Source organism: Stegostoma tigrinum, chromosome 1 (assembly GCF_030684315.1).
Source record: "Stegostoma tigrinum isolate sSteTig4 chromosome 1, sSteTig4.hap1, whole genome shotgun sequence".
Classification (NCBI taxonomy): domain Eukaryota; kingdom Metazoa; phylum Chordata; class Chondrichthyes; order Orectolobiformes; family Stegostomatidae; genus Stegostoma; species Stegostoma tigrinum.
The window spans coordinates 7,159,984-7,181,632 of record NC_081354.1 but is presented as its reverse complement, the minus strand read 5'-3'; the positions used below and the strand labels follow the sequence as shown (position 1 = coordinate 7,181,632).

The window sequence follows — 21,649 nt, the reverse complement described above, 5'->3', positions numbered from 1 at the left end:
AGTACTCCACGTGATTAGCTAGTAATAGTCATGGAGATGGTCGTCATGAGAACAGACCCTTTGGTCCAACTCGTCCATACCGACCAGATATCCTAAATTAATCTAGTCCCATTTACTAACATTAGACCCATATCCCTCTCAAGCCTTCGTATTCATGTACCCATCCAGATGCCTTGTAAATGTTGTAAATGTACCAGCCTCCTCCATTTCCTCTGGCAGCTCAGTCCATACATGCACACTGTCTGTGTGGGGGGGGAAAAAATTGCCCCTTCGGCCCCTTTTAAACGCAGGAAACTATCTGCTGTATTTCTAGTCTCTAGTATTCTATTTATATTAGTTCATTAATTAAATCTTTATACAGTGCTATTTTAAATCTATAACATCTATTTGAACACAATTTGTTTGGATATTTTAAAAATAAAAAAATTTTTGCACACCATAATGCTTAACTCTCCACACTAATTATGGTTAACAGAATAGGATACTGCTAGTAAAGAAAGTAAATGTGTCTGTGTGTGTCTGTGTGTGTCTGTGTGTCTGTCTGTGTGTCTGTCTGTGTGTCTGTCTGTGTGTCTGTCTGTGTGTCTGTCTGTGTGTCTGTCTGTGTGTGTGTCTGTGTGTCTGTCTGTGTGTCTGTCTGTGTGTCTGTCTGTGTGTCTGTCTGTGTGTGTGTCTGTGTGTGTGTCTGTGTGTGTGTCTGTGTGTGTGTCTGTGTGTGTGTCTGTGTGTGTGTCTGTGTGTGTGTCTGTGTGTACTGACATGCATACTGTCATAAAATTAATAAGCTCCAGTTCTAATTCAATTTTGTGTCAACATCTCTAATTTGATATTGCTTTCAGGGTTCTAGAGTTGTCCTCTTTAGCCAGTTTACTATGATGTTGGACATTCTAGAAGTATTCTTGAAACACCATAAGCACAGATATCTTCGGCTGGACGGCAAAACCCAAATTTCTGACAGGTAAAATTAAAGCATGTTTCACTTCATTGTGTGCATATAACAACATTTTACCTAATAGGGGCATTTTATTGACTCATCCTATTCGTCAGTCCCAGAAAATGTAACATACACCTGATCACAGTTGTGGCTGTAAATTATTGACTGAAGGTTGGAAACATTTTTAGTTGTTTTAAAAAACAGAGAATTAGAAAAGATTCTTGTGTACAAGTTTAAAAATTAAATCTAATGGTATATATTCTTTTCTGTATTTAATAAGTTTAGCTCCTCCTTAACAGTCTCCAAATAAAGGCATTGTCATAAAAAACCATTTGTGCAGTTTCTTCAGGACATCTGTGCTTTGCAACAGTGATGTCTACGGTTAATACATCCACTCATTTCAACAAAATGGATTATGATGTATTATTGGCACCATCTTGTTAGGAACGGATCTGTTTTCCACTTTTGTTGATTCAACTTGTATGTTTTGAGCATCAGTCTCTCTTTTCTGAAGTACCTTTTTACACACCAATACTACGTTTACAAATTTTTTGAAAACCTTTTCTCAATGTGTCTTGACTTTTCAAAACCTAAAGGAAGATGCTTCAAGGCAGAGAACAAATTGTTTTTTACAGAAGGCACTGTCATTTGCTGGATTGTTCTGTTTTGGGCTAGGAATGGAATCAACAGTAATTCAGAAGAGCTTAGTGTAACTAGGGAAAGGCTCATAAATGTCCCAAAATATCTGTTAGCCCAGAGATTTCCCTCAAACTATCCCAGGATATAAAACAGGACTAGCGAGTTCTGAGAAGATTTGTAGCTCAGTTTGAGGTCTTATGCTGTTTGGCATGCAAGTAGTTCTGTTTTATGGATGTGAGTTTGCTCGCTTAGCTGGAAGGTTAGTTTTCAGACGTTTCGTCACCATTCTAGGTAACATCATCAGTGAGCCTCCGACAAAGCGCTGGTGTTATGTCCCGCTTTCTATTTATCTGGTTAGGTTTCCTTGGGTTGGTGATGTCATTTCCTGCGTTGGTGATGTCATTTCCTGTTATTTTTCTCACAGGATGGTAGATTGATTTGGAGCCAATGTGTTTTATTGATGGAGTTCCGGTTGGAATGCCATGCTTCTAGGAATTCTCGTGCGTGTCTCTGTTTGGCTTGTCCTAGGATGGATGTGTTGTCCCAATCAAAGTGGTGCCCTTCCTCATCTGTGTGTAAGGATACGAGTGATAGTGGGTCATGTCATTTTGTGGCTAGTTGATGTTCATGTAACCTGGTGGCTAGTTTTCTGCCTGTCTGTCACAGTTCTTGCAAGGTATTTTGTAGATGATGTTTGTTTTGCTTGTTGTCTGTATAGGGTCTTTTAAGTTCATTAGCTGCTGTTTTAGTGTGTTGGTGGGTTTGTGGGCTACCCTGATGCCAAGAGGTCCGAGTAGTCTGGCAGTCATTTCGGAAATGTCTTCGATGTAGGGGAGAGTGGTTATGGTTTCTGGGCCCGTTTTGTCTGTTTGTTTGGGTTTGTTGCTGAGAAATCAGCGGACTGTGTTCATAGGGTACCCATGCTTTTTGAATACGCTGTATAGGTGATTTTCTTCTGCTCTGCGTAGTTCCTCTGTGCTGCAGTGTGTGGTGGCTCGTTGGAATAATGTTCTAACGCAGCTTCGTTTGTGGGTGTTGGGATGGTTGCTCCTGTAGTTCAGTATTTGGTCCGTATGTGTTGTTTTCCTGTAGACGCTGGTTTGAAGTTCCCCATTGGCTGTTCGCTCTACTGTGACATCTAGGAATGGCAGTTTGTTGTTGTTTTCCTCCTCTTCTGTGAATGTTATGCCAGTAAAGGGTATTATTGATGGTCTTGAAGGTTTCCTCTAATTTGTTTTGTTTAGTGATGACAAAGGTGTCATCCACGTAGCGGACCCAAAGTTTGGGTTGGATGATTGGCAGAGCTGTTTGTTCGAGTCTCTGCATTACTGCCTCTGCTAAGAACCCTGATATCGGAGATCCCATGGGTGTACCGTTGGTTTGTCTGTAGGTTTTGTTATTGCAAGTGAAGTGGGTGGTGAGGCATAGGCCCACTAGCTTGATGTTGTCCTTGCTGATGAGGTTGGTGGTGTCTGGTGTGTGTGTGTATTCGGTTCTTCTAATAGTGTAGTCAGTGTTTCTTTGGCCAGGTTGATGTTGATGGATGTGAACAGGGCTGTTACGTCAAAGGAGACCATTATTTCATCCTCTTCTATCTTGGTGTCTTTGGTGTTCAGGAATTCTTGGGTGGAGCAAATGGAGTGGCTGGAGTCTTCTACTAGGTGTCTTAGTCTTTGGTGTAGTTCCTTGGCTAATCTGTGTAGGTTGGTGTTCCAGATAGCGACACTATGGGCCTGAGGGGGGCGTCTGGTTTGTGAATTTTTGGTAGTCCGTAGAAGCGTGGTGTGTTGGATCCATCTGGTTTCATTTTTTGGAAGAGTCTCTTGTTTAATTCTCCAGATTTTTGAAGTTTTTTTAAAAAAAAAGTTTGAGAATTAAACATCAACCTGGCCAAAGAAACACTGACTACACTATTAGAAGAACCGAAGACACACACACCAGACACCACCAACCTCATCAGCAAGGACAACATCATCAAGCTAGTGGACCTATGCCTCACCACCCACTTCACTTTCAACAAAACCTACAGACAAACCAACGGTACACCCATGGGATCCCCGATATCAGCGTTCTTAGCAGAGGCAGTAATGCAGAGACTCGAACAAACAGCTCTGCCAATCATCCAACCCAAACTTTGGGTCCGCCATGTGGATGACACCTTTGTCATCACTAAACAAAACAAATTAGAGGAAACCTTCAAGACCATCAATAATACCCTTTACTGGCATAACATTCACAAAAGAGGAGGAAAACAACAAACTGCCATTCCTAGATGTCACAGTAGAGCGAACAGTCAATGGGGAACTTCAAACCAGCGTCTACAGGAAAACAACACGTACGGACCAAATACTGAACTACAGGAGCAACCATCCCAACACCCACAAACGAAGCTGCATTAGGACATTATTCCAACGAGCCACCACACATTGCAGCACAGAGGAACTACGCAGAGCAGAAGAAAATCACCTATACAGCGTATTCAAAAAGCATGGGTACCCCATGAACACGGTCCGCTGATTTCTCAGCAATAAACCCAAACAAACAGACAAAACGGGCCCAGAAACCATAACCACTCTCCCCTACATCGAAGACATTTCCGAAATGACTGCCAGACTACTCGGACCTCTTGGCATCAGGGTAGCCCACAAACCCACCAACACACTAAAACAGCAGCTAATGAACTTAAAAGACCCTATACAGACAACAAGCAAAACAAACATCATCTACAAAATACCTTGCAAGAACTGTGACAGACAGGCAGAAAACTAGCCACCAGGTTACATGAACATCAACTAGCCACAAAATGACATGACCCATTATCACTCGTATCCTTACACACAGATGAGGAAGGACACCACTTGGATTGGGACAACACATCCATCCGGGGACAAGCCAAACAGAGGCACGCATGAGAATTCCTAGAAGCATGGCATTCCAACCGGAACTCCATCAATAAAACACATTGGCTCCAAATCAATCTACCATCCTGTGAGAAAAATAACAGGAAATGACATCACCAACGCAGGGAATGACATCACCAACCCAAGGAAACCTAACCAGATAAATAGAAAGCAGGACATAACACCAGCGCTTTGTCGGAGGCTCGCTGATGATGTTACCTAGAATGGTGACGAAACGTCTGAAAACTAACCTTCCAGCTAAGCGAGCAAACTCACATCCATAAAACAGAACTACTTGCATGCCAAACAGCATAGAGCTAATTGATCAGATCTAAGCTCTGTAGACCTGCCACATCTGATTTGTGAATGGTGGTGGACAGTTAAACAACTCACAGGAAGCCAAGGTTCTACAAATATCCCTGTCCTTAACGATAGAATTCAAATTACAAATGCCAAAAATAAGACTGAAGCATTTGCAGCAATCTTCAGCCTCCTCCAGTGGTCCTGAGGATTATAGGTCTGTTCTGAGCCAATTCAATTCACTCAGCATGATAACAAGAAACAGTTGGAGGCACTGGATCCTGTGACTACTGTCAAAATCTGACACTATTCCGGCAATCGTACCGAAGACTTGCGCTCTGGAACTTACTGTGTTCCGGCCTCGCTGTTACAATGCAGTTACAACACTGGCATCTACCCAGCAATGTGGAAAATTGCCCAGGTATGTCCTGTACACGCAAAAAACCAGACAAATCCAATCCAGCCAATTACTGCTGTACTGGTCTACTCTCGATCATTAAATAAAGTGATGGATAATATCATCATCATCAGTGCTGTTAAACAACTCCTGACTGCATTACAGCCTCGGTTTAAACGGACAAACAAGCTGAATTCCAGAGATGAGGTGAGAATGACAGTCCCTGACCGAGTGTGGCATCAAGGAGCCCTAACAAAACTGGAATCGGTAAGTATCACAGTCAAAGTCTCCACAGGCTAGAGTCATACCTGGCACATAGGAAGATGGTTGTGATCGTTGGAGGTCAGTCATCTCAAATCCAGGACATCCCTCCAGGAATTCTACAGGATAGTGTCCCAGACCCAATCATCTTCAGCTGCTTCACCATTGACTTTCCCTCCATCATAAGGTCAGAAGTGGGGATGTTCACTGATGATTATGCAATGTTCAGCACTGTTCACTTCTCAGATACTGAAGCAGCCCTTGTTCAAATGGAGCAAGATCTGGACAATATCTGGGTTTTTGTTGATAACTGGCAAGTAACATTTGTGTCAGACAAATACCAGGCAATGACATCTCCAATAAGAGACCATCTATCCGCCGTCCTTTGGCATTACCATCACTGAATCCCCCACCATCAATACCCTTGGGGTTACCATTAACCAGAAATTCAACTGGACTTGTCACATAAATGCAGTGGCTATGAGAGCAGGTCAGAGTCTAGGAAAACTGTGGCAAGTAACTCACCTCCTGACTCCATAGGGCCTGATCACACTCGACCAGGCACAATTCAGGAATGTGATGGACTACTTCACACTTGCCTGGATGGGTGCAACTCCGGCAACACTCAAGAAAGTTGACATAATCCAGGAAAAAGTAGCCTGCTTGTCTGTCACCACATCCACAAGCATCATTCCCTCCACTGACGCTCAGTAGCAGCAGTGTGTACTGTTTACAAGATGCAGTTCAGAAATTCACCAAAGATCCTTAGATAGCACTTTGCAAACCCATGACCGTTTCCATCTAGAAGGACAAGGGCAGCAGATACATGGGAACAACACCACCCACAAGTTCCCCTCAGAGCTCCTCCCCATTGTGACTTAGAAATACATTGCTGGTCCCTTCACTGTTGCTCAATCAAAATGCTGGAACAGCCCTGCTAAGGGCATTGTGGGTCAGACTGCAGCAGTTCAAGGAGGTGGCTCACCACCACCTTCTCCAGAGTAGCTAGGGAGTGGCAATTAAAATCCTGGCCAGCCAGTGATATCCACATCCTGTAAGTGAATATTTAAAATAAAGGAGTTTTGCTTCAGAATTCTTTTAGAAATTGTCTTCTGTGAATCTCAATGCGAATTTTTCCTCAAACATGAGCTTTCTGTTTAGTAACTTCAAAATCCAAAGCCTGCTTAGAACTTTATTGTTAGTGTTTTTATTCTGGATAACCTCCGGATCTAAGTGCATCATTAACAATTGAATTATATTAAAATGTTTTTCACTTTCTTTTTCTGTTTCTATCTGAGGATTTTATTGTGCTTATTACTTATTGCCATGTGGTTTGCTTTTCCTGAATCAGATTTTTTTGGTGTCTCTGGAAGTAATGTTTTATTAGTGGAGCTAGTTGCTTTTGAATAAGTGCTTGTAACTTTTCAAGGTATGTATTTTTTTGAGGTGGCCCAAGTTGAAATAATGTCCAGGAAGTCTGGATTATGCAAGAAGCCTGAACATTCTAAAAGTAATTATCTTAACCTTTTTTTTAGTTATTTAATCATTTCTGTTCAAAATGTATTTATATTTCACTATTCAATGTTTGTCTGTTTTCCTAACAGCTTTAAATGTTTAAGTTAAACTTAGAGAATTGAAATGCTCAAATCATTAAGGACGGGATTGGTTTTTATGAACATTTTGCATTTTAATTTTAAAATATTTAGAAGTGACTGTAACTTTCTTTTTCAGAATCCACTTGATTGATCAATTTAATACAGATATGGATATTTTTGTTTTCCTGTTATCAACTAAAGCTGGAGGACTGGGTATAAACCTAACCTCCGCTAACATTGTCATCCTTCATGATATTGATTGCAATCCCTACAATGATAAACAAGCAGAAGATCGATGTCACAGAGTAGGACAGAAAAAGTAAGTTGACAAATTAATATCCACTATTCCCAAACTGTAGACCTTACCAGAGGCATTTGTTAAAGGAGCTAATGAGCACAACATTTTGGCTTTTGGCTTTTCAGTGCAGTGTTGGTGGTTCATTTGAATCTCCATTTGTTGGGTGAAACTTGAGATAGTGAATTGGAGAAATTGAGCAAGTCAACCCATACTGCTTTTACGTATATTCTGGGAGCTGGCTTTAGAGATTAATTGCCGGGCATGTGGAAACCTGGAGATGGTCTGAGTTTGAAAAGGGTTTGTGGAAACATGTAGGTAGTTAGTTCTTGCATTTCACTTTTCCCTCCATAACACTAATAGGTTCTCTCCATTCCTTGTCTTTCTGTTCAATGAGAAAAATATGGAACAGGTTCAAGGGACTCTCTTTAAAGATTAGGTTGTACTTTGCAGACTTTCATTTGTATTTTGGACTGCAATGAAGTTGAAATAATAAAAATAATTGCTTTTACTACTGGCAATGCAAGAAAAGGGTGCAGAAAGCAGGACGTGGATTGGAACCATTTTTATACCTAATCAAGAATTACAGTATTTTTCCACTGTTTTCACTTTTAGTATGAGCTCTACTGTAAGCCTAGAACATGCTGTGTTGACCAGAAAATCTCACTTTACAACAACTAAAGTTTAAATAACTATATCTGTTTTCCAGAGGTATTACGTCAGATGTTTATTTAATTGGCAGACTTTACAGCTAATTTTATCCTTCAGTCGATATGCTTTGGTGCAATGCAATAGAGTGTCTATGCCAGTCTGTTTCTAGATGATGGTGTTAATATCAAAATAGTACAACGTAACACACCGTAATCTTGCAATACAAACATTTCATCTGGGAGATATTGTAAAGCTAATTGAATGATCGCTGTGCCACACATTAATATCATGATTCAGAACACTTAAACTAGCCCCAGTCTTGTACAACAAAAACAGAAGTTGCTGTAAAGCTCAGCAGGCCTGGCAGCATCTGTGAAGAAAATATCAGAGTTAACATTTCAGGTCAGGTGACCCTTTCTCATTACTGATGGTAGCTACAAAAATGTTGATTTCTATGCAGAAGACAGGGAGGGGGATGGGGTGGGCAGTAAACGATAGGATAAAGGATAGATCCCGAAGAGCAGTTGGATAGACATAGGAGTTGACAACAATCTGGCTAGGAGGGTGAATAACTGTTATTGGAGACTGTTAGTGATTAATGTGTAATGACAGGCTGTATGATAACAAGGCCTGGTGTGGGGGGCAGGGTCCCTAAGAAGAAAATGAGGTGATGTTCTTCAGCTTGCACTGAGCTTTGCTGGAACACTGCAGCAAACCTGAGACAGAAATGTTGGCCAGGGAACAGGGTGGTTGTTAAAGTTGCAGGCAACTAGAAACTCAGGGTCTTTTTTGTGAGCAGAACACAGATGTTCTGCAAAATGGTCACCCAGTGCACGCTTCGTTTCCCCAATGTAGAGAGGACCACATTGTGAGCAGCAAATGCAGTAGACTAGATTCTAGGAAGTATAGGTGAAGTGTTGCTTCTCCTGTAAGGTATGTTTGGGCCCTTGGATACTGCAGGGAAGGTGTTATGGGGCTATTGGTGGTGGGTTATTGGGAATGAAGGAAGAGTGGACCAGGATTTTCTGTAGGCAACAGTACCTGCAGAAGGAGGACAAGGGAGGGGAAGGGAGTATGCCTGGTGGTGGCATCTCGCTGGATTTGGTGGAAATGGTATCTGATGATCTTCTGAATGTGGACAGTAGGTAAGGACAAGGGAACCCTATTGCTGTTGTGGGAGGGAAGAGAAGGGGTGGGGGCAGAAGTGTGGGAGATAGGTCGGACACGTTAAGAGCACTGTCAACAATGGTGCTAACTTTGTGCGATACAACAATTTAATGTGTTTCATTTGTTAATGAGGAGTAAGTCTAAGGATACCTTCAAAGAAAATGAACTGTGGTTTGATATAACTTACAACTCATTTCCAGCAGTAAATGAATGATACAAACTGTGTAGTAATTAGTATTTCAACAAATCATAAGCTAAACATAGAATATTGTGTGAAAAAATAGAAACAATTTTGCACAATTGCATTTGATTTTCAGAGGTGAGTCTCTAGCCTATCTTGTTCAGGATTTAAAAGTTTTAGTGTTGTTCTGCTTGGAATTTTTTCACTGGGACTTGTTCCGGGCATTAGTTTGTGTAAAGTCAGTGCACAGCAGCTTTTGTTTATACCAGCAGGAATCATGAGCAGTAAAATAAGGCAAAGAACAATGGATGCTGGAGGTCTGGAACAAAAACAGAAACTACTGGTGAAACTCAGCCAATCTGGCTGCATTTGTAGGGGTTTAGCAGAGTTAATATTTCAAGTGCAACTAAATACTAGATTCCCTAAGCTATACTGTTCCTTCAGACATTTTAGGATATACTTTTTCTTCAAAGTTGGAGTGTGTTCATCTTTCCCCAGAGTTGATACCCAACTTTGCCAACAGGTACTTGAGGGTCCTGTGAGGTGGTCCTGAAGAGAACCACCAGAGGAAGCATGGCACTAGACCCTGCCACCTGGGTCACTAGTTGTCACAGTTCATAGGAACATCCAACATTGCAGAAGCATGGTAATAGTCTTCTGTGCTCTGAGTAAGTATCACAATCTTCTTTCTATTGCCATCTTACGCTCTAATTCTGTGATTGTACCTACCCCTCCTAAGGCTCATGTACTACCACTCCTGCAACGGCATTGCGTAATATCTTTCCTTTTCTTGCACTGAGGAGAGACACATTACAAGTGTTATACAGGGGAAGTTGAGGTCCTCTGATAATTAAAATCAAAACACAAGCCCCCAGTGTGTTACAGCAGGAGTAGAGGTCTCCTTCTAATAATTAAACCCAAAACACCCAGAAAATCTCACCTGATCTGTTAAAGAGGAGTGGTTTAATTAAATAAAATCCCTGATATTCACTTTATAAGCAACAAGTAACAATTTATTCAACCCTAACAGTGAACAAATTAACAGAACTATTTACAACCCGAACAATTCCCCCCAACAACTAACTATTCCCTAACTGGACAAAATTCTACTCGTGTGCTATTCCAATAAACCCCAGTCTCTCTTGTATAAACCCATGTAATAAGAAAACTAAATTAAAACTTACCCTGTATGGACTTTAAGAGGCTATGCCTTCCGGAATGTTCTGCCTTTTCTGCTGTGTCTCCAGTCATAAATGCCTTTCCTCCACCATCTTTCTGTCAGGGATGTTTTATCTGTGAATTCTTCTAGTGGGACGTTTAGCTAGAAGTGCCTTGGTACCTTTTATGGATAGATGGTGCTTTCTCGGAGAGCTGAGAGAATTCTGGGATAGCTAGATGTTTATTCCTCAGAAACATAGAAGATAGGAGCAGGAGGAGGCCATTCATCCTTTTGAGCCTGCCCCACTATTCTTCATGATCATGGCTGAGCATCCAACTCAGTAGCCTAATCCTGAACTGGAGAACCTTGAAAGGCAATTGCTACTTTTGCAACTATAATGAATCTTTCCAGCCACAAAACTATGTTGTTGCAGCCATTCGTATGATTGGTTTATAGTATTGAATGATGTGGCCGAGAGTACTTGTGGTTGACCCAGTAGGTCAATGCATGAGGACCACACAGAGCATTTTGTGGTAACAGATACCCTTCACCCATTCCTGTGGGTGCCTTTTGAATTTTATTATCGCTTGAAGGGCCCTATCATCACAGAAGTAGAGCCCAGTGTCAAGAGATAAAAACATGAACACTGCCGTCTAGGTATGGTAGCAGCTATTTTAATTTCCATCAGTTGGATTGAGGATGAAAGGAAACGCACATTGCTCCTCACAGAACAAGATGCAGGCTCAGCCTTTCACCGTATGTAACTCCCTCAAATCTTCATATTCATTTCTTCCTTGTCCTGTCTGTCAACCGCATTACACTTGATTTTCTCTGGAATCCTATGCAGCCTGTCTTATTTAATTGCTTATCTCTTATCAACTAACCCCCAGCCCGTCAATACCAGGAATACATCTTAGTCGTGGACTGTTAATTCACGCCCTCACACGGCCACCCATGCTCATTGAAGTCAGGGTTGTGGTAACTGTTGATGACGTGCACAAACCACAAATGATTTCACCAGCATCGCACAGCAGTAGTTGCTGCCACCCCTCTAGACTTTTGAGTGGGCAGACCCTCGTGGGCAGACCATAGATCAAGACCTGACTGACTTGTCAAGATAGCCCCATTGATGAGTGACCGCAGTCCTCTGATTGATCTCTATGCTGCTCTCCAACTACTGACTGTGAATTACCTGACTGGTTGGTTAAGCTGGATTGGCAGGACTGGCCATTGTCTATTCCACAGACTGCAGAGAGATGGACCTTGTGACCCTGGACAACCTAAACATCCCAAAGTTATAGCTTTCATTAATAGATTGAGTTCAAGAGCTGTGAAGTTATGTTCCAGCTATACAAAACCCTGGTTCAACCACATTTGAAGTATTGTGTCCAGTTCTGGATGCCTCATTACAGGAAAGATGTGGAAGCATTAAAAAAGGTACAGAGGAGATTTACCAGGATGTTGCCTTGAATGGAGGGACGGTCATACGAGGAAAGGTTGAGAGAGCTAGGGCTTTTCTCTTTAGAATGACAAAGGATGAGAGGTGACTTGATAGAGGTGTGAAAAATGATCAGAGGTACAGACAGAGTAGACAGCCAGAGACTCTTTCCTAGGGTGGAGTTAGCTATTACGAGGAGACATAGTTTTAAAGTGAATGGAGGTAGATATAGGGGAGACACGAGAGGTAGGTTATTCACTCAGAGTGGTAGGGTATGGAATACATTGCCGGAGAGGATAGTGGAGTCGGCCTCATTAAGGGCATTTAAGCGGCTATTAGATATGAACAATAGTAGAAGGTAGGGGTGGAGGTTAGATAAACCTTCGACTTGGGGTAAAAGTTCAGCACGACATCGTGGGCCAAAGGGCCTGTACTGTGCTGTACTGTTCTATGTTCTAAACAGCTACCTGACCAAATCCAGTTCCCTAATCTATCAGAAGATACCCTTGACATACTTGCTGGTACCCCTTATTTGAACACAGTCTCCCTTGCCTTAATTGAGAGTTAGTCACCTTTGACTTTGAGGCATGACCATTTGGATGATGCCCATTCACTTTTTTTTTACTGCATTCACTGCAGGCACATGATATAGGTGTGATGCTTATGTATTACCACAGTCCTGTACTGTAGCATATTTACCCCCTTAATGGATCACTGCTGACAACAGTGACAAGCTGTCTGGCTTTGTTTCTGCATTAGAAGGCTAAATAAGGCAGGACTGTGAATTGAAGGGTTATATTCTAAGTGAGTTAGAGAAGTGCCCTAAGGATGTGATGAAGCTAGTACATGTACAGTGTCAACCTACTGAGTTTAACCATAAACATTGAGGGCTATTAGCTGCACTGGAGGCCAGAGGATTAAGCAGTGAGCTGGAGCTACCAGATAGCCACTCCTAACTACATAAGAAAATTAGGTACTAATGACACGTAGGTGCAAGCAAATACACCTCTAGCTGTTCATCAGCAAAATTCTCATCTTGTAGAGCTGGACTTTTCTTCGCAACATAGAGAATCACCATATTTTGCCAACTGACTCACCATTGCCTACATCTTTTAGGGGCTTGGACAATGTAATCTGTAAATTCCATCAAAATTACAATGACCAAGGATAAAGAATAGAATCTGTAGACAACTCTGTCAATATTTGAATGCTTTTATTCCAAAATTATGCGCTTATGGCCTAACTTAATAACTCCAGCATAGGGGCAGCAAAGCATGATAATTTTTTTCATCTTAGTTTTTTTAATAGTATTTTAAATGTTGATGAACATTGTGCATCACTGACAGAACTGGTTTGCAAATATATATACTTCCACCTACCTTAACTACTCTTTCATCTCAGTTGTGGATTAACGTAAGCCAGGATCTAAATGATTCAGACAGACAATGCATCTTGATTAAAACTTGAGGCTGATTTTTTTTATCAGGTTTAAAGAGTTAAGTTTTGAGGGAATTCATTTTCTAATTCATGGCCCCTAGCATTTTATTGTCGTTGCAAAATATTTATATTTTCACCCCCATCTTGGCTCTTACTGTGGTATGCTGAAGAATGCAAAATAGATAGCTGATTAGACTTCTGAATTTTAGATTACTGACATTTCAACTCTGACTGCAACATCGGTTTTACAATGGTATTGAGGCATATCTGAGATTGAAGAGTGATATTTTTGATGTGTCAGCTACTAATATTCTACCACAGTATTGTTACTGCCTTATACAATCAAAAGTAAAGAATCAAGCATCTTGGTCATCAAATAAAAAAATGATATTCAAAGAAGCCACAACACGTCTATTACAGCTTTGGATCCTTATCAGTTTTGTATTTCAAAAGTGCCCTCCAAAACAGTTAATGTAGGTTATATGGGGCTGCAAGTTATTTGAATTTATAATTATCATGGGGACTGGTTTATCACTATATTTGTCTGTGTAGCTTACTGTTTTCAATTTTTTTATGCTGTACTTAACTTCAGAATTTGCAATTGGATTTTCCAGTCATTTATCAATGAAGACGTGATTAGTGTTTTAATGTGTTTGAACCTTAGTAGGATGAAAATGTTATATAGCCAGATTAATGAAACATGTTCAGAATGTTAGGTCAAATTTTTGGTCAGAAATAGTTTGCATCTGAGTTGGACGCTAGGTGTTCTAACTACCATAACTGATCTATTTCAAGCATGATGATTTATGATAGAAACTGAGATTTTCCAGGTCTTCTATTAAATGTAGCAGTGACACACAAGCTTGCTAATGAGAAAGAAAAGCAATGGGAAGTTAAGCTGAAGCAAAAACTGTTGTATTATTTAGAGAAAATGGAATTGGTATTTGAAAAGGAAGAACATGAAATGCAATGAAAAATCAATCTTACTATTTCATAACTTTTTTTAAATTTCATTTGTAGAATAGTGCATGTTGTAAAACTGATCAGCAAAGGGACTATTGAAGAATCCATGCTTAAAATTGGTGAACATAAACTGAAACTGGAACAGGATATGACTTCAGCAGAAACAGGTGAGTCATGCAGTTGAATATCCTACTTGTTTCCTTTCTCCTCAATGCAAACTGTCCCAGTTTCGATTAGTTTGCCATCTAGTAGTATTGAGGGGGGGACCAAAAAGTGTTGGCTACACAGAACTGATGTGTTTTTCCATATATAAGGCTCTTTACTTAAATTCCCTTTTTCTTGGACCTCATATGTTCCATGAAAACGTATGTTCTGTTGGAGAAGCCGTTGAAAAATTCTTGAGGTGGAATTAATTTTGCTTGGAAATATGGCCGGATTGAAGCCATCCCCCACAAGTAAGAAGAGATGAGGGAGTATGAGAAGATGGATGACATTAATTGGGATCTGTAAAATAATTGGTTGGGAGTTTTAACTTGTTCAGTATTAACTGGGATAGACAAAATGTGAAAGGCTTATAAGTGTCATACTTCTGAATGGATATAGAAGAGCTTTGTAAGCCAGTATGTAAAGAGTCCTACAAAAGATAGGGCAGCACTGTGTCTGACACTTTGTAGGACATTAAAACTAGAGCTCATCTCCTCTGTCTGTTCTACTTTTTCTTCTCTCTTTCTTCCTCTGTGACAAGAGACAGTAGGTGCTGGAGTACGCCATTCGGCCCTTTGAGCCAGCACCACCATTCATTATGATCATGGCTGATCATCCACAATCAGTGTCCTGTTCCTGCCTTATCCCCATAACCTTGATTCCACTATCTTTAAGAGCTCTATCTATCTCTTGCTTGAAAGTATCCAGAGAGTTGGCCTCCACTGCCTTCTGGGGCAGAGCATTCCATATATCCTCCACTGTCTAGGTGAAAAAGTTTTTCCTCAACTCTGTTCTAAATGGCCTACCCCTCATTTTTAAACTGTGTCCTCTGGTTCTGGACTCACCCATCAGCAGAAACATGCTTCCTGCCTCCAGAGTGTCCAATCCATTAATCTTATACGCCTCAATCAGATCCCCTCTCATCCTCCTAAACTCAAGCATATACAAGCCCAGTCGCTCCAATCTTTCAACATATGATAGTCCCGCCATTCTGGGAATTGACCTCATGAACCTACGCTGCACTCCCTCAATAGCAAGAATGTTCTTCCTCAAGTTTGGAGACCAAAACTGCACACAATACTCCAGGTGCAGTCTCACCAGGGCCGTGCACAGCTGCAGAAGGACCTCTTTGCTAGTATACTCAATTCCTCTTGTTATGAAGGCCAGCATGCTATTAGCTTTCTTCACTGCCTGCTGTACCTGCATGCTTGCTTTCATTGACTGATGTACAAGAACACCTAGATCTCGTTGTGCTTCCCCTTTACCTAACTTGACTCCATTGCGATAGTAATCTGCCTTCCTGTTCCAGCCACCAAAGTGTATAACTGCACATTTATCCACATTAAACTGCATCTGCCATGCATCCGTCCATTCACTTAGCTTGTCCAAGTCACCCTGTATTCTCATAACATCCTCCTCACATTTCACACTGCCACCCAACTTTACGTCATCAGAAAATTTGCTAATATTACTTTTTATGCCTTTGTCTATATCGTTAATATATATCGTAAACAGCTGCAGTCCCAGCACCGATCCTTGTGGTACCCCACCGGTCACTGCCTGCCATTCCGAAAGGGACCCATTTATCACTACTTTTTGCTTCCTGTCAGCCAGCCAATTTTCACTCCAACTCAGTATTTTGCCCCCAATACCATGTGCCCTAATTTTGTTCACCAAAGTCCTATGCAGGACTTTATCAAAGGCTTTCTGAAAGTCCAGGTACACTACATCCACTGGTTCTCCCTTATCCATCTTCATAGATACATCCTCAAAAAATTCCAGAAGATTAGTGAAGCACGATTTCCCCTTCGTAAATCCATGCTGACTCTGACCTATTCTGTTACTGCTATCCAAATGAGTCGTAATTTCATCTTTTATAATTGACTACAGCATCTTTCCCACCACTGATGTCAGGCTAACCGGTCTATAATTTCCTGTTTTCTCTCTCCTTTCTTGAAAAGTGGGACAACATTAGCCACCCTCCAATCCGCAGGAACTGATCCTGAATCTATAGAACCTTGGAAAATAATTACCAACATGTCCACAATTTCTAGAGCCACCTCCTTAAGTACCCTGGGATGCAGACTATCAGGTCCCGGGGACTTATCGGCCTTCAGTCCTAACAATCTATCCAGCACCATTTCCTGCCTAATATAAATACCCTTCGGTTTGTCCATTACCCTCGGCCCTTCAGCCACTACTGTATCTGGGAGATTGCTTGTGTCTTCCCTAGTGAAGACAGATCCAAAGTACCTATTCAACTCTTCTGCTATTTACTTGTTCCCCATAATAAATTCACCCGTTTCTGACTTCAAGGGCCCAATTTTAATCTTAACCATTTTTTTTCTTATCACATACCTAAAAAAGGTTTTACTATCCTCCTTTTATATTTCTGGCCAGCTTGCCTTCATAGCTCATTTTTTCCTCTGTGTTTTGCCTTTTTAGTTATCCGCTGTTGCTCTTTAAAAGCTTCCTGGTCCTCCGGCTTCCCACTCATCTTTGCTATGTTATACTTCTCTTTTATTTTTACACAGTCCTTAACATCCCTCGTCAGCCACGGCCGCCCCTACCTCCCCTTAGGTTTTCTTCCTCTTTGGTATGAACTGATCCTGCACCTTCTGCATTATATCCAGAAATACCTGCCATTGTTGTTCCACTGCCGTCCCTGCTAGGGTATTGTGCTTTTCTTCTCTTCTCTTTTTTTTTTCCCTCTTCCTCTCCCAGCCTCCTGAGAGCAACCACTCCTGGTCTGGCATGGTGGCCTTCTGCACCAGCCTCCTGCATGGTGTGAAGCCAGGGCCCAATGTGATCTGGAAGCTCGGTGCCAATGTGGTCTCCTGTGATGAAGTTTTATTTCTGTAACGCTGGACATTTTATTTTCTGTTTGTCTAAATCTTGTAACAAAAGAAGCTGTGCCGAGGTGCTTCAGTTTCTAAGTTGGCACTTTAATTGGCGACATATAAACTTTTCACTATACTGAGCATTGAGAGTCTTTCAAAATGGAGGGATGAATGGTAGGTCCAGGGAAGTACAGTTGATCAGAGAGACCTTAATCTATGAGATCTTGAAAACAACAATTCAGATGGCTAAGAAAGATACTAACTTTGAGTCAGAGCACGAATACAAAAGCAGCAAAGTAATGATGGAGCTATATTGGCCAATAGTTAGGCCGCAGCTGGACTACCATGTGCTGTTTTGGATGCCTCACAATTGGAAAGATGTGATTTGATCTGAAGAGGTTGCAGAAGAAATTTGCCTGCGTGTTCTCTGGGCTAGAGTGTTTTAGCTACAAAGACAGACTGGCTAGACAGGTTTGTTTTTTTGAGTAGAGAAGGCTGACTGGAGATATGAGTGAGGTAAATAAAACTAATAGTGGCAAAGGTAGGGTAGATAAGAAAACTTTCCCTTTAAAGAAGGTCAGTAAACAAGTGACATAGATTTTAAGGTTTAAAGGGGATTTAAGCAAGAATTTATTCACCCAGAACTCCTTGCCTGAGAGGGTGGTAGAAGCAGGAGCCATCAGAACGTTTTAAGTAGTATTTAGATCTTTTCAGATACCATAGCCAAGGACTGAGTGCTGGAAAAATGGGACAACAGTGGATAGAGATGAGATAATGGGAACTGCAGATGCTGGAGATTCCAAGATAATAAAATGTGAGGCTGGATGAACACAGCAGGCCAAGCAGCATCTCAGGAGCACAAAAGCTGACGTTTCGGGCCTAGACCCTTCATCAGAGAGGGGGATGGGGGGAGGGAACTGGAATAAATAGGGAGAGAGGGGGAGGCGGACCGAAGATGGAGAGTAAAGAAGATAGGTGGAGAGGGTGTAGGTGGGGAGGTAGGGAGGGGATAGGTCAGTCCAGGGAAGACGGACAGGTCAAGGAGGTGGGATGAGGTTAGTAGGTAGCTGGGGGTGCGGCTTGGGGTGGGAGGAAGGGATGGGTGAGAGGAAGAACCGGTTAGGGAGGCAGAGACAGGTTGGACTGGTTTTGGGATGCAGTGGGTGGGGGGGAAGAGCTGGGCTGGTTGTGTGGTGCAGTGGGGGGAGGGGATGAACTGGGCTGGTTTAGGGATGCAGTAGGGGAAGGGGAGATTTTGAAACTGGTGAAGTCCACATTGATACCATATGGCTGCAGGGTTCCCAGGCGGAATATGAGTTTCTGTTCCTGCAACCTTCGGGTGGCATCATTGTGGCAGTGCAGGAGGCCCATGATGGACATGTCATCAAGAGAATGGGAGGGGGAGTGGAAATGGTTTGCGACTGGGAGGTGCAGTTGTTTGTTGCGAACTGAGCGGAGGTGTTCTGCAAAGCGGTCCCCAAGCCTCCGCTTGGTTTCCCCAATGTAGAGGAAGCCACACCGGGTACAGTGGATGCAGTATACCACATTGGCAGATGTGCAGGTGAACCTCTGCTTAATGTGGAATGTCATCTTGGGGCCTGGGATGGGGGTGAGGGAGGAGGTGTGGGGACAAGTGTAGCATTTCCTGCGGTTGCAGGGGAAGGTGCCGGGTGTGGTGGGGTTGGAGGGCAGTGTGGAGCGAACAAGGGAGTCACGGAGAGAGTGGTCTCTCCGGAAAGCAGACAGGGGAGGGGATGGAAAAATGTCTTGGGTGGTGGGGTCGGATTGTAAATGGCGGAAGTGTCGGAGGATAATGCGTTGTATCCGGAGGTTGGTAGGGTGGTGTGTGAGAACGAGGGGGATCCTCTTGGGGCGGTTGTGGCGGGGGCGGGGTGTGAGGGATGTGTCGCGGGAAATGCGGGAGACGCGGTCAAGGGCGTTCTCAATCACCGTGGGGGGAAAGTTGCGGTCCTTAAAGAACTTGGACATCTGGGATGTGCGGGAGTGGAATGTCTTATCGTGGGAGCAGATGCGGCGGAGGCGGAGGAATTGGGAATAGGGGATGGAATTTTTGCAGGAGGGTGGGTGGGAGGAGGTGTATTCTAGGTAGCTGTGGGAGTCGGTGGGCTTGAAATGGACATCAGTTACAAGTTGGTTGCCTGAGATGGAGACTGAGAGGTCCAGGAAGGTGAGGGATGTGCTGGAGATGGCCCAGGTGAACTGAAGGTTGGGGTGGAAGGTGTTGGTGAAGTGGATGAACTGTTCGTAGATGCTTTATGACTATGTGACTGTATAGCATAATGTACTGAAGGCTGTAAAACTCATGACTCTTAAAAGTATTACATACTAACCATGCAACATCCAAATGAATGATATCCTTCATTCCCTGCCTTTGTGTTTTAAAAAATTGCTTTATATATTGCTATCTGTTTGTGTGCCAACTATAAACTAGCAATTACAGGATTTTGCCTTGTCTGCCTTTTAAAACTGCTATGAATGTTGCTAGATTTGTTCTAATATGAATTTCTTTGTTTTTAAGGAGGCGAGGGAAACATTCCACTTAATATAGCAACTTTATTGAAGACTTCATTAGGATTATAGCATTCAGCTGCCCTTTTTTAAACATCCTCCATTAGCGTCGTTGGGTTAAGTCAACCAAATTCTGAGTGCAACACAACTCTGAGAATATATAATACTGTGTAATGTAATGGAAGTGGTGAAATTGTCAATTAACAAACATCACTTTTTTAAATTGTATGCGACGGAATGGGCAATTTTTAATGAAAAACTTAAGAGTGGGCCCTAGTGTTGTATGAGAATAAAGAGAATTTGGCATATCAGCACCAGAAATAAATTTTGTATATTAATATTGTATTGCTGTAGTTCCATATTTAAGCCACAAGCATACTGTACTGAAACAGCGTAAATGGCAAAATTCCTTACCAGTGATGAAACATTGGTTCTACAGCATTGCAATCAGCATTTTCTGTCTTCCTCTTCTTCTGCAAAAGATAGATGTATGTTTACAATAATTTTGTCAAACCAGGCAACTTTTCATATGCTAATACTATGAATTCTGTTTTGGCCTCTCTTCCTCAACTAATTGGCTATGATACGTTACTGATCAGAATCCTAAACTAAGAAGACTATCGGATGTAAAATCTATTTAAAAATCCTTAGGGAGTTAAGAGTGATCATTTTTAACATTTCTATGGACTTGTTAATTTCTCCTCACTTGCATGTTATCCCAACAATTGGATTCTCTCTGGTTTCTCAGTCTTGTGTTGCTTTGTGTATTCATAGTAATTACTGTACCATCTCTGAAAAAATATTTGCTTTGTTTACTTGACCTGTTATACTGTTACTAGCTTAAAATGAGAAATTAAGTGCAAATAAAGATTCTGCTGTTTTGAAATAATAGGTTCTAGGACTAAAATTTTTCTTTCCTGTTAGCACTTCTACTCACTATCATAAGGTGTGTTTTCTCTTGCTGCTTGTTATTACAAGTTGGAATTCCCTCGAATCCACTGATGGAGGAGTAAACCATCAATCTGCCACCACTTCAAGAAAAACTTGGCGTAGTAAATTGACCTGTTTCTCACTTTGCTCATTTCCAGTCTGAATTGATGCTATTCAATAATCTCCCAGCAACAGCTGTGTTCTGTTGTTGCCCACAGTAGAATCATAATGTGGTTACAGCCCTACAGTCTTTTGAGTCTGTGATGTTTGTCTTCAAGAGCAACTCATCTTGTGCCATTCCCAAGCCCTTTCCATGTATCCTAATTTTTTTTTCCCTTTACATGTGCTTACTGAATTCCCTTTTAAAAGCCGAGATTGAATCTGCTTCCACCATGCACACAATGCATTTCTAACAATTCAGTGCATACAAAAACATTTATTTAATGTTACTATTACATCCATTGCCATTCACTTTAAATTGTTGCCTTCTGGTTCATGACTTTTCTAACAATGGAAACAATTTCTCTATCTGTTCATTCTGGACCCCTCATGATTTTGAACGCCTTCATTAAATCTCTTTTCAACGTTCTTTTCTTCAGGGAGTACAATCATAACCTTTCCAAACTGTCCACATAACTAAAGTCACTAATCTCTGGAATAATTCTCAAACATTTTGCTCTCTGAAACTTTAAGTAAGCTGTTTAGAATTGGACACTATTCTAGTTGAGGGCCAAACAATGTCTTACAAAAGCTCATCATAATTTTATTACTTTAGTACATCAACTTCCATTTATGAAGCCCAAGATCCCATTTGCCATTTATACCATAC

General features: G+C 41.7%; 1 protein-coding gene across 4 annotated transcripts in view; it reads left to right on the top strand.

Moving 5' to 3' along the window:
- LOC125454066 (SWI/SNF-related matrix-associated actin-dependent regulator of chromatin subfamily A containing DEAD/H box 1-like) overlaps window positions 1–20,779 on the top strand; it is a 100,271-nt gene extending 79,492 nt beyond the window's left edge. For 3 of the 4 annotated variants that reach the window (XM_059649986.1, XM_059650030.1, XM_059650040.1), the window contains 4 exons: window positions 840–958; window positions 7,163–7,345; window positions 14,375–14,484; window positions 19,901–20,779. In XM_059649986.1, coding sequence (XP_059505969.1) covers window positions 840–958; window positions 7,163–7,345; window positions 14,375–14,484; window positions 19,901–19,962 — 474 coding nt within the window. In that variant the 3' untranslated portion in view covers window positions 19,963–20,779. Of the gene's footprint in view, window positions 1–839; window positions 959–5,335; window positions 6,942–7,162; window positions 7,346–14,374; window positions 14,485–19,900 lie in introns of those variants that run through there. The other variant, XR_009446525.1, reaches the window with a different exon arrangement.
- The last annotated feature ends 870 nt before the right edge of the window (window positions 20,780–21,649 follow it).